At 51.1% G+C, this 13,190-nt stretch overlaps 1 protein-coding gene across 2 annotated transcripts in view; it reads left to right on the forward strand.

Moving 5' to 3' along the window:
• PADI2 (peptidyl arginine deiminase 2) overlaps positions 1-4,966 on the forward strand; it is a 43,839-nt gene extending 38,873 nt beyond the window's left edge. For both annotated transcript variants that reach the window (XM_049617972.1, XM_049617973.1), the window contains exons 14-16: positions 395-480; positions 1,172-1,300; positions 1,948-4,966. In XM_049617972.1, coding sequence (XP_049473929.1) covers positions 395-480; positions 1,172-1,300; positions 1,948-2,181 — 449 coding nt within the window. In that variant the 3' untranslated portion in view covers positions 2,182-4,966. The remainder of the gene's footprint in view (positions 1-394; positions 481-1,171; positions 1,301-1,947) is intronic.
• The last annotated feature ends 8,224 nt before the right edge of the window (positions 4,967-13,190 follow it).

The following is a 13,190-nucleotide window of genomic DNA, read 5'->3' on the forward strand; positions in this document are numbered from 1 at the left end:
CAGGGGCCAAGCATGAGGCAGCTCTAGAAAACAGCAAGGGCGACCTCTGGGCCTCCTGCTTTCGCCACACTCACCCTGGGCAGCTGCTGGTCCTTAGAAGCAGGCTCCGGCGGGGGAAGACCCAGGTACCCACCTGTACCACTCCACCCTCTGGCCGGAGGGAAAGCCTTCCTTGGCTCAAGCAACATGGCCCGTCCTGGAGAAGGAAGTGTGTGTGCTGCCCTCCCCTGCCCTGGGGTTACCTTCCTGGGTCCCTGCCTGTCCCCGGCCCCATCTCTTCCCTCCCAGCAGTTAGCCCAATAGCTGGGAGCAGGGCGGGGAGGGCTGACAGAGGGGAGCACCCGGGCTGGGAACCGGAGGCTCGACTGTCCCCTGGGACCTCTGACCTCCACAGGCTTGGGCGGGATGAGCAGCAAGCGAATCACCATCAACAAGATTCTGTCCAGCGAGAGTCTCGTGCAAGAGAACCAGTACTTCCAGGTGAGGCGGGAGCAGGGGGCCCTGGGAGGGATGGGGTTGTGCCCAGTGACGCCTCTCACGTCCTCAGGGCTTCCATAGGGAACGACCGAGGGTTCGGGGTCCAAGACGGAGGGAAGGGCCTCGATGAGCCTCCGGTCCAGCCTCCCTGCTTTGCTGCTGTGCCAAAGCTGGGAGCTAAATGGAGAGACAAAGGCAGGCTGTGGCGGCCCGCGGAGGCCAGGAGCAGACAGGAGACCTGGGAAGGAAGGTGCATCAGGCAGCGCTAAAGAGCCAAGGGTTCTGTAAGGCCCATGACATTGGGGGAGGCGCACGCCTTTAAAATATGATGCAAGCCTCGGACTTGCTTTCTAGGAAATGCGTGTGTAAATATATGCCCTGGATTTTAATGTTTTCTTAGGGGATCAGCGCTCCCTGAAGTTTGCTATGGATGCATCCCCCCTTCTGAGTCCCTATCTCATTTCTACCAAGCGTCATTCTGTGACCTTCTTCTGTCTTGTTCTCTTTATTCCCACCGTTACTGAGCCCTGGTGGGAGGGGCACTGGAGAGGTGGCGGGGCGCTAGGTAGGTGCTGGAAGTCTCCCTGGAGTGCTGGGGCCCTAGGTGTGATGCTGCAGACAGGAGCAGGGTCGACGCAGATGGCAGGAGTGTCCCCGGACTTGCCTACCCTCCCTTCCCCCCCACCCCCCCCAGCGCTGCCTGGACTGGAACCGTGACATCCTCAAGAAGGAGCTGGGGCTGACAGAGCAGGACATCATCGATCTGCCCGCTCTGTTCAAGATGGATGAGAAACGCCAGGCCAGAGCCTACTTCCCAAATATGGTGAGGCACGCGGGGCCCCAAACCTCGTCAGGGCCAACCAGGGGCAGCCAGAGCCAGAAGGTCCCCTCGGCTAAGTCTGTGGGTCGGGAAGTCCAGGTCCCCGCCCTGGATGAGCTGCTGCGTGGCCTCGCCCATGCACCCCAGGCACCTGTCCTCTCGGGGCCGCGTTCCCTCGTAGGGGTGAGAATGCCCCTCCTACAGCTGCCTCACGGGGGTCCCGGGAAATCCTTTAACAGATCGGAAAGGGCTTTCCGAGTTAAAAAGACCTTTATGGACAGGAGGGATCCTTGTCGTCATACAGGAGAGTCTTCTATGAGAAGGAGGGAGGTTAGAACACACACACAGATACCTATCGATGCACACGCAAATACTCACGCGCCGATATGTACACATTTGACCACGTGCGTGTGCGTGTGCATATTCCCACGTGTGCGTGCAGAGGCAGGTTGCCTGGTTTTTCCACTTCAGCTCTGCCACGTAGGAGGTTGCTTCGCCCCATCGGTGCCTCGGTTTCCTCATCCGTAAAGTGGGGATAATCACCACACTCGCATCGTAGGGTAGCTGGGAAGGTTCAGTGAGCTTCGCACGGGGCCCAGGCGAGTAGTAGGCGCTCACTAAACGGAGCTGGTGCCTCACCCCCGTGGCAGGTGAACATGATTGTGCTGGACAAGGACCTGGGCATCCCTAAGCCGTTCGGGCCCCAGGTGGAGGAGGTATGCTGCCTGGAGACACACGTGCGCTCCCTGCTGGAGCCCCTGGGCCTCTGCTGCACCTTCGTGGATGACATTTCGGCCTACCACAAGTTTCTGGGCGAAGTCCACTGCGGCACCAACGTCCGCAGGAAGCCCTTCACCTTCAAGTGGTGGCACATGGTACCCTGATCTCAGGGGGCTGCGGTGTGCGGGTCTCAGCTCACCCATAACCCGTATCGTGGCTGGGCCCGCCCTCGTGGTTCTTTACGATCGCAAGATACCCTTTGGCAGTAACTGTCAGGAAACTTTAGGATTATTACCTGTGGGACGGCACGCTTGGGGCCACACAGCGAGGTCACAGGGAGAGAGAGACCACACAGGCCTGGGGTTCTGCTTTTTGGGGGGGGGGGGTTGAGGGTGGGGGCCTCGGGTTTCGCGGGCTCGCTCCTATTGGTGAGCTTAAAACATAAGAGCTGGAATTTAAAGCACAGGAAGAGGGAAATCCAGGGGCCCAGATGGTCAGCTATAGAAACCAACCAAATCTAAAACAAAGGAGCCTGGGGGGAGGAAGAAGCCTGGCTTTTTATCTAGTCCTGTGGCTGGCAATATGCCTATTGGAGATAGCCTTCTCTAAAGTGGCTACCTCAGCAATCAAAGCTTAAGTCAGGCACTTGAGCCACCGAAGAGAAAGCCCAACTGTCAGGGCTTACACTACAGGTGCCTTGACAATTCCCTCCTCCCTTCCTTCTCCAGACTCCTTGAACCCCCCAGAGCTTCCCCTTGCCCGGCAGGGACTTGACAAGGATTCTGTCCCACTGGAAGCAAGAGATGAGGAATCTGGGATATCTGTACCTTGTCATCTCTCAGAAGGGCCCTAGCATCCACCCAAACCACCCTGGTGAGCCTCAACTCTGTCCTTCCTGAAAACAGCCGTGCACTTGGCCAGTGTCTGTATAACCCTGATACGAAAAACAAAAAAGAAAACCAAAACTCTGTACCCAAATCATTCCCCCAAAGAGTCCTTAGTCTCTTGTCCAAAATTGAAAGAGGGGAGAAGGGAAGGAGGTTCTGGAGGCTCTGGGATCACCAGTTCTGGTAGCCATGCCCTGAAGGTCAAGTTAGATCCCATGGAAAGGGACCCTGGGCCCCCGCCCCAGACATACCTTGAACTGCTGACATCATTTCAAATTCAGCACTCTTGGGGTGTCCAGGTGGCTGCCTCCAATTAGTCATTCCTTCCCTGCCTCGCTCCGATCCCCTTGGCTTTCTCTCTGCAGTGTAGACACCATTGACTAGCTTCCCTATTCCCTGAGGGTCCAATCATTTACCTTAGAACCTTCCCTGGAAGCGGATTTTATCAGAACAGCCTTCTCCATTTTCAAGATGCTCCTTATACCTCGTCTTTCTGATGGACACAGGCTCCCCCAAGTGCTTGATCCCCCCACACCAGCATCCTTGTGCCCAAGAGTGCAGTGTGTGAAGACACCTGGGCTCCACCATAGCCTTCTGCTTCCTGGTTCTCCAGTCTCTGGGCAATCCCTGACCCCTCCCTCCTTTCCTGCCTCTACTTCCTATTCCTGACGCCATCCCTCCAGGCAGCTAGACAAGGACTTTTTCACCACCAGCCAAGCTCAGCGCTGCCCCCCAGGATACAGTGAAAGACCCACCTGTCCTCCCCAGATCTTAGACTCAACGTGTAAGGACCTGGCCTGGCCTCCAGCCGAACAGCCAGTTCTGGGCCAGCAGCTGGCCTCAGACGGACCGTCTGTCCCATGGAAGTTCACCAGTGCATTTGCTGGGCAACCACTAATTTGGACATAACTAGATTAATTCCCTGGCTCCAACCAGAAAGACTCAGTTTCAACTAAAAAAAAAAAAAAAGCATAGGGCCAGCTGATGTCAGGAGAATAAGTAAAGTTTAATTCCACTTTGAGAGTTTAAAAAGAGCCAATTTATAACCAATGAAAAGGTTATACATCTGTCTTCTTGAGAGAACAGGATTTTTCTTCTTGGCTTATGTCATTCATTCTATCAGCAGGCATTTGTTGCAGGCCTACTAAGTGCCCGGCACAGTGCTGGGCTCTGAGGATACGGTGGTTAGCAGCAGACTGCACCTTGTCCTTGCTTCGTGGAGCCAGTCAGGTCTCCAGATGCAATGCCCACATCTAAATGGCCAGCTTTTGCCATCTCAGTGATGCGCTCTTTAGCAATGCCAACCTGCTACATTCAGGAGATGCACAGGGCACAGAACTTCCTGTAAGTCACTATTTTAGATGAAGGTAGAAGGTTCTTTTTCAAACCAGCTTCCTTTCCCATCCAGCTGGGCCGGTACCACCCGACAGATCAGACCTCAGAGCTTTCAGAAGCTATCGTGCCCCCCTGCCTTTTGGGGCCAAAGCCCCAGATATCTGCCACCCCAGAGTGCCTATTTGAAGGAGTTTATCTGGAGACTTAGAGTTTGTCGTGTGTGTGTTTGCGTGTGTGTGTTCGGTTAATGTGGGGTTTGGGGTTTCTTTCATTTTTTTCTAGTCTACCTTAAGGGGAAGTGAACGCCTCCCATGTGGAGACAGTGTGTGTTACAGATTTTTCTAAAACTTCCCATCGGGAAGTCGGTAATTTCTGATGATTCTGGAGCCCCCAGGACTCAGATACCTATTATCTTGTTTGCCTCCCACCCCGTGTGACTGCCTTCCGCGTGCACGCCTCCCCCACCCCATGGACTCACTGCTCTTCCCCGCCCCCCACTTTCTCTAAATGTAGGCATAGGATACACTTCTGTGTTGCAAAATTCAGCTAAGTTCCTGTTTCGATCTTTATTTTGAAATATTCTGTGTAAGAGGGAAGGGGGGGTGTTGTGAAGAGGGCAAGAAGCAGGGCACAGTTTCAACTTGCTGGACGAGGCCATGATGGAGATCGAAAGATGTTTGGGGAAGAGCCTGAATAAATAGCAATAAAATAAACCATCAGAGGGGAAGTCACGTGTTGGTGTGATGTTCATTGTTGTTTCACGGACACAGCCTGGAGTGAAGCAGTCCACACATGGGCCCTGTCCTGGTGGGCTCAGCCCCTGCTCTTCTGGGCTCAAGGTCAGGGTTCAGCAAGGAAATCTCAAGAGTTTAGAACCCCCTACACATTCAATGCATATGTATTACATGGCCACCACCCAAGGTCAAGACCAATACCCATAGTAAAGTCTGGCTATGTTTTTCTGGTGGTGTTCCCCAGAAGCAGACCCTGAAATAAGCATTTGGGAACAAATGATTTATTATTTATTAAGTCCGTCCAAAAGAAACCAGGAAGGGGGTAGAGGAAGCAGGATAAGGAAAGGGAAGAAGCCAAACAGGAATGTGACCTGAGGTGTAGCCTCAGCCTGCTCACTGAAGGAAGAGCTCTGGAACATACGTGGCAGCTCAGAGTCGTCCCAACTGGGGGCAGAGTTTTGTACACCTGCACCAGGCAGTCACTGGCGATGGGGACTTTGGCTCTCCAAATGGGCAAGGGGACACCAGTAGCCCATGAGCAATCATCTAAAGGGGATCACAGCTGCAGTGAGCAGCAAAGTCACAGGAGCTGGGGAATGGACTCTTAACCAGAAGACGATCTGGGAGGGCACCAACAGTATCCACTGCTGTAGATAATATCATATTCTTATATGGAATTGTTACATGTAGATATTTGTGATTTGACCCATGGTAGAAAAATCCATACTACATAGCCATGGTCTAACACGGTCTTCGTGAAACTTCGTGAAACTCTCTGAAGCCCTAAAATAAAGCCACCTAGTTGCTTGCTGGGCCTAGAAGCCACTCCCAATTCTTTGGGGGTATACCTCAGGAGGTCTTACCCCTCAGCCCCACCTTGGAATTCTGGACTGATATTTTGGTGATGCCATTTTAAGGAGCCACTGCAAAATGAAAGTCACTAGTTATACTCCCAGACTTAACCCATGGGTCCAGCCCTCTGAGGTCAGTCCTCCGTTTTATACCCAACTAATGTGGCCCAAGCCATAGCAAAGGCAATCTTCACTGTGGTTTCCTGACCCACCCATTTCTGAGACTCCCCAGAGGATGCTGGTGTGTTAAATCCAGTCTAGTGACACTTTCATATCTTGGCTACTCACCTACCTCAGGATTGCTGGAAGTCACCCTGAGACTTCTAGAACAGCGCTTTCCAATAGAAATATGCAAGCTACACATGCAATTTTAAAAGTTTCTAGTAGCCATGTTTTAAAAAGTAAAAAAAAAGAAAAAAAGGTGAAGTTAATATGTTCCCTTTAACCCAATATATCCAAATTATCACCATTTCAACGTGTAATCAATATTTAAAAATATCGGGGTGCCTGGGAGGCTCAGTCGGTTAAGTGTCTGACTTCGGCTCAGGTCATGATCTTACAGCTCGTGAGTTTAAGCCCCATGTCGGGCTCTGTGCTGACAGCTCAGAGCCTGGAACCTGCTTCAGATTCTGTGTCTCCCTCTCTCTCTGCCCCTCCCCCACTCACGTTCTGTCTCTCTCTCTCTCTCCCTCAAAAATAAATAAACATTTTTTAAAAATTTTAAATATCAGCGAAATATTTCATGGTGAGGGAGCATAAGGCAAGCTGACCCCGACAAACCCCCTGTCCTCCCCAGGTGGGACTTGTGTGACGTTCCTCAGGCACTCCTGGCTGCCCAGGAACAAAGGAAAGGGAAAAACCAGTGGTTAATTGATAGAGATCACAGTCATGTGGGACCTGAGTCTCCATCACTTTACAGATGTCTTAGTAAATTACAAGAAAAAGGCAATCTTATCAATAGCCTCATCTCCAGAATCCTGTAGACTCAGTTTCTTGGAGCCCCAACATCACCCTCCCCTCCATAGTGATGTGGGGAACAAAGGCAAGAAGGAAATGGTAGAGAAATTTAAATTTGCTTATAGTTTGCAGCACATGGACAAATATTTGAGGCAGGCAGAGTAGGACATTCCTCCAGGGAAAAACAACCTTAGCTTGACAATAGCTAGGCCTCCAGGACCCTGTGAGTCCTCTGTAGCCTATGAAAGTCCTTTTGGAGACCTCCCCTTGCCTTTACCTCCCCCAACTCCCAAGGAGTATACAGTCAGTCACTCCTCACAATCCCCGGACAGCTCTTTCCGCCCACGGGTCCTGTCCCCCCGTGCTTTAATAAAACCACCTTTTTGGGGGCGCCTGGTTGGCTCAGTCGGTTGAGCAGCCGACTTCAGCTCAGGTCACGATCTCACGGTCCGTGAGTTCGAGCCCCGCGTCGGGCTCTGTGCTGACTGCTCAGAGCCTGGGGCCCGTTTCGGATTCTGTGTCTCCCTCTCTCTCTGACCCTCCCCCATTCATGTTGTCTCTCTCTGTCTCAAAAATATATAAATGTTAAAAACATTTTTTTAATTAAAAAAAAAGAAAACAATACCTTTTTGCACCAAAGACATCTCAAGAATTCTTTCTTGGTTGTCAACTCCAGACCACCCCCAGAACCACATCATTTCACATTCTTCTATAGTAAGTCCTTGAATGCTGATGGATATTTTGTACTTAAAATCTTCATTCAGGCTAGCCATACTTTTAAAATATTTATTTATTTTGGGGAGAGCACAAGCGGGGGAGGGGCAGAAAGAGGGTGACAGAGGATCCAAAGCGGGCTGTGTGCTGACAGGCTGAGAGCAGCGACCCCAGTGTAGAGCTCAAACTCACGAACCACAAGATCATAACCTGAGCTGAAGTCAGATGCTCAACTGACTGAGCCACCCAGGTGCCCCCAGACTAGCCGCATTTTAGGTGTTCGATAGCCACAAGTGGCTACCAGGTTTGAAAGCATAGTTCTAGAATCTTCTCTGCCAGGCTGAGCCCCAATTATAAGAGTAGGCACATTCCTAAAATCCCCAGAGTCTGGCTAGTCTGACTGCAATGGCTAACAAAAATTTATTATTATAACACCGAAAAGAGAAGTATACAATAGACGTCAGCCCTCCAGAGCCCTGGTGTGCAGAGCCTTGTCCCTCCAGAAGGTCCTCTTGCCTGTGGCTGCTGCTGTGTTGCCCGAACTGGCCTCTCTCTCAGCCAGGGGAGTGCCTTTGGCCAGGTCACCTCTGCCCCCTGTCAAGATGAGAACCCCCACTGGCCCCATGCCCGTGAAAGGGAAAATATAACTCCCTCACTTCTAGCCTCCTTCCCCTCACCATTGCCTGGGATACAATTTGCTTCTGTGTGTTACTCTAGGATGTGGGCGGCAGGTCCCGGGTGAGCCGAGTTGAGGTCCTCGTCAGCTCAAACCCTTCATTCCAGACGGGATCCAATCCACACCTCGGCATGGCCGAAAGGTGTAGAAGCAGGATCCCTCCTCCACCCCACCCCACCCCCCAAAAAAGAGCAGCCAGGGACGAATTCTGCCTGAAAGTGGAACTTATCCAGGATCCTGACCCTTGCAAGTGGCATCAGGTCCAGGGGGCCTAACGGCGATATTATTGGTAACTAAATATAGCGAGTGACATCAAGTGACAGTGTGTGGAATCTCGTCTCCAGCCGGACAACCACAAAAAGGACATGCCCAGGCAGAAAGCTCAGCTCAACAGCCTTGTCTCGAGCCTGTCTGCTGTGAGAAATCAGCCTCTTCCCCTGTGCTTCACCTCTGGGCAGCCCAGGCTCCTTTTGAGCCGTGATCTTTGAGAAAGCGAAGGTCTGGGCTTCTCTTGCCAGTCTCGAAGCAAAGTGCCAGGTTCAGGTCAAGCCTGTTTCTGCCTCAGCCCTTCATGCTCTGTCAGCTAAGGCCCGTTTTGTCCGTCATGGGGCATACCGCCAGATGACTTTAATATTTACTTTTGAGAGAGGGCAGACGGGGTAGGAGCAGAGAGAGGGGGAGAGAGGATCCGAAGCGGGCTCTGCGCTGACAGGCTGACAGCAGCGAGCCCAATGTGGGTCTCGAACTCACGAACCTCGAGATCATGACCTGAGCCGAAGTCGGACGCTCAACCGACTGAGCCACCCAGGCGCCCCCGGCCAGGCAGTCTTACAGAGCAGTCTCTGACCTGCATTCTGGAGCCCTCCTTCCCTGCTACCCTGTTGCTGAAAATGTTGAAAGACTGTTTTACTTCCCTCCTGCGGTTCCTGGCACCTAGTGCTCAGCAAATACGTTTGCGGTTTTTTGGGGTTTTTTTTTTTTTAAGATTTTTATTTTTTTGAGTAATCTCTATGCCCAGCGTGAGGCTCGAACTTAAGACCCCGAGATTGACAGTCAACCGCTCTACTGACTGAGCCAGCCGGGCACCCCGGCAAATATGTCCTGCATGAAACACAATGAAACAACTGTTCAGCTCACCTGCTGAACCTCTGCTCTGCACTACCTCGTCTTAGAAACAGCTTCCTGGGGCGCCCGGGTGGCTCCGTCGGTTGAGCGTCCGACTTCCGCTCAGGTCATGATCTCACGGTCTGTGAGTTCGAGCCCCACATCGGGCTCTGTGCTGAGAGCTCAGAGCCTGGAGCCTGCTTCGGATTCTGTGTCTCCCTCTCTCTCTGACCCTCCCCCGTTCATGCTCTGTCTCTGTCTCAAAAATATATAAACGTTAAAAAAAAAAAAAGAAAAGAAAAAAAGAAACAGCTTCCTAACCCCAGTTCAATGGGTCGTCGTCTTTCATTCATAAATGCTGCCTTTGTGCTAGTTACTTCTCAGCATGTCCCGTTAGAATCTTACAACAAGAACGCCCCACTACCTATAAGCAAGCTGTCTGGGGATTATAGGATTCCGTAAACCAAACCCCTCAAAGGCAACAGAGCCCAGGTTGAAATGACCTCTCCATAATGGAGCGCGTTCCCTCCAGTCTTCAGCCCAGAGTAAGGCGGCATCTCAAATCGCGAGCGGCAAATTACATTCATTCATCCACCATCCGTTCTTGTTTCCAACGAACAGTTACGGTAAGCGTCTATCGTGCGTAAAACTCAAGTGATCTCGTGATCTTTTCATCTAAGCCAGAGTGAAAAGGGGGCGCTACCAATAACTCCACCCAGATAACTGATGAAAACTGGAGCCGTGCTGGGTAAACCAGGATACTTGTTCTCCCTGGAAACCCCTATGCGTGAGACATGAGCTCACCCCCTTCCCCAGGAACTGACTGCCAAGTCAGGGAGACAGGAGAGCAAGGAGGCAGATTGATAGAGTAGGCACCTGACAAATATTTGCTGAATGGAGGAATGAATAAGGTACAAAGAGCTGTGGGGGCGCCTGGGTGGCTCGGTCGGTTAAGCGTCCGACTTCGGCTCAGGTCATGATCTCACCGTCCATGGGTTTGAGCCCCACGTCGGGCTCTGTGCTGACAGCTCAGAGCCTGGAGCCTGTTTCAGATTCTGTGTCTCCCTCTCTCTCTGCCCCTCCCCTGGTCAGAGAAGGGAGGGCTGGCAAACTGAGCAGAGACACAACCGGATGTAAATGTATGACACGTTTAAGAAATGGCGATGATGGGGCGCCTGGCTGACTCAGCTGGTTAAGCATCTGACTCTTGATTTCAGTTCAGGTCATGATCTCATGGTCATGAGACGGAGCCCCACAATGGGCTCCTTGCTGAGTATGGGGCCACAATGGGCTCCTTGCTGAGTATGGGGCCTAAGATTCTCTCCCTCTGCCCCTTGGCTGCTCAAGCATGCAACCACACACACGTGCACTTGCTTGCTCTCTCTCTCTCTCAAAAAATAAAAATTAAAAATTAAAAGCTAATAGGAAAATCATTTTTTAAGAAACCACCTGAGGAATGATCAAACTGCGGCACATCCCTACATTTAAACAGTTGGCAGCGTGGAGATGAAATAGATTTTGGACACTGATGCGGGAAGAGCTCCGAGGCAGAGCATGTGATGTTGGCATTTAAAAGAAAAAGAAAAAAAGAACGCCAAGCAAAGCCATGGATTTCTATAGAAACATACATATGTATGTACATGCAGAGAAAAAGATAGGGAAGCAATCCCTGAAATTGACAATACTAATCACCTCTGCGAAAGGTAGCGTGACGAGGGGATTTACACGTTACCTATGTTGCTTGAAATTTTTACATAGTGAGAATTTAATTACGTATGTATTTTTAAATAATTTTTTAAAGCCGCCCGAAACCCTTGGCATCTTATTTATGCTGCAGTCTTCCCATCCCGATTAGCATAATCTCTTCTCTCTAATAATTCACAGCTCTCTTCGGCCTCTTTTATTCCCCCAGCTGAGCTTCCTACTGCCAGTTTAAGACTTACACTTCCTTCCAGATACTAATTCATTTACTCCTGCCCATGAGACGACCATGATTCTCTCCCCCCATTTTACGCCATAGGAAAGTAATGCACCGAGACACTAAGTAAGTTGCTCGATGTCACACAGCAAATGTCTGATAAAACAGGATTTGAACCCCCAAAGGCCGGCAGACTTAAACACTCCCCCTCCTTGCTCTCTAGGTCAAAATCGCTTTTAAGTTTCTTCACCCCTCTGACTTGAGCTGTTTGCAGTAAGCCAATAAACAGTCACTACCAATGAATATTTACCACTGATTCCTTTTTTTGCATTTCATTTACACGGCTCTGTCTCTGATAGGAAGAAGTGCTCAAACTTCAGATTCGGCTGGAAAGGGAGTTGTATCATGTACTGCCTTTAAAAAGCACACACCCACACACGCCCCGAGGACCAAATTAACTGCTAATTGGAGACTACGCTGGTGATGGGGCAGGCAGACAGGAGGGGGACAGAGGTTAAGCAGGGTGGGTGAGCTCTTTGTGTGTGTGCATGTGTGGTGTGTGCTGTGGTGTGATGCTATAGGGCCCAACAACATGACAGTCCCCAGAAGGCCCTGGGCCACTCGCTAAGTCCCAGCAGCTGAGCTGACTTCAGCTGTGCGAAACGCAGCCCCATCTGGACTGGGAGTGGCTCGTGACTTTTGCTCCGGGAGTTCCACAGAGGCTGCTCATGAAATTGGAGAAGTCTGTAGCATATGATTGTCCCCATCCCACTCGGAGAGAATATTTTGAGAAGTCTAATTATATGGTGGGGTTTGGAGGGAAGAGGGGCTAGATAAGCCCTTTCTAAGGGCAGGATGAAAAGGGCTATTAGGGAGGCTTGGGCAGTTCCGTGAGGCAGGGGCCCCCTCTGCAGGTGGACCAGACACAGTAGCTGCAACCACTACATTCCCAAGAGCCCGTGAACCACTGTGTTCCTTGGGTGGCAGGCCCAGAGCCCAGCCGTCTCTCTAACAGAGGATACCGACCTGACCTCCCGGCTGTGTGACTTACGTGAGGCGTTGACCCTCTCTGAGGCTCAGCTGCCTCAACTTGAAATGAAGGACATAAATCCTTACCTCGTGGGGTTGCTGTAATGATTAGACAGAGAAAACGTCCCCAGAGTGCCCTGCAGAGGGCCTGGTACACAGGAGCAGCTGTGCACCTCTCGAGGTGGCAGCTGACCTGGAGACCTTGGAGGCCATGCCGGGGGTTGGTGGTTGATTGGATGTGGCAGGGGGAAGAGTCAGGTGCACACTAGGTTTCTGGCTTAGAGATTGGGTAGACGGTGCTGAAAAGAGAGATGTGAGCGCCTCAGGTGGTATGTATGATTGGGGACAGGTTGAGTTTCAGAGGCCATTGGGACACCCAGACAGATGCTCAGGAGACAGCTGGACAAAGGGCGGGAGGGGGTCAGCCAGAGAGATGGAAGAGTGACAGCCCATTGGTCGAAGGAGCATGAAATCCTAAATTTTGGATGGCACGGATCCTAAGTCCCACCACAGAGATGAATTGGGGTGAGGTGGGTTTTTCTTGGAGACAAATAACTCTCCCAGGCAATAAAATTATCTGATATTTCTCCCCTAAATCTTACCTGATAAATCTCTTTTGGGGGGTGGGAGGGCGGGGAGGGTGGGTGATGGGTATTGAGGAGGGCACCTGTTGGGATGAGCACTGGGTGTTGTATGAAACCAATTTGACAATAAATTTCATATTTAATAAATATATATATATATATATATATATATAAAATAAATCTCTCTTAACCCCTTGGCCCTCTGGTTGGGGGGGGGGGGGGGGGAGGGGAATCAGTGCAGGTTGCCCTAAATCACAAGACACTAGAAATAGAGTTGATCGTACAAATGACAGTGGATACAACACGATGCTCTTGGGGTTTAATTTTTAACTCTCGAGTGGATTTCCAGCCCTTGGGAAAGAAAGCACTCCTGATGCAAGATTC

The sequence above is a fragment of the Panthera uncia genome (assembly GCF_023721935.1).
Source record: "Panthera uncia isolate 11264 chromosome C1 unlocalized genomic scaffold, Puncia_PCG_1.0 HiC_scaffold_4, whole genome shotgun sequence".
NCBI classification, from domain to species: domain Eukaryota; kingdom Metazoa; phylum Chordata; class Mammalia; order Carnivora; family Felidae; genus Panthera; species Panthera uncia.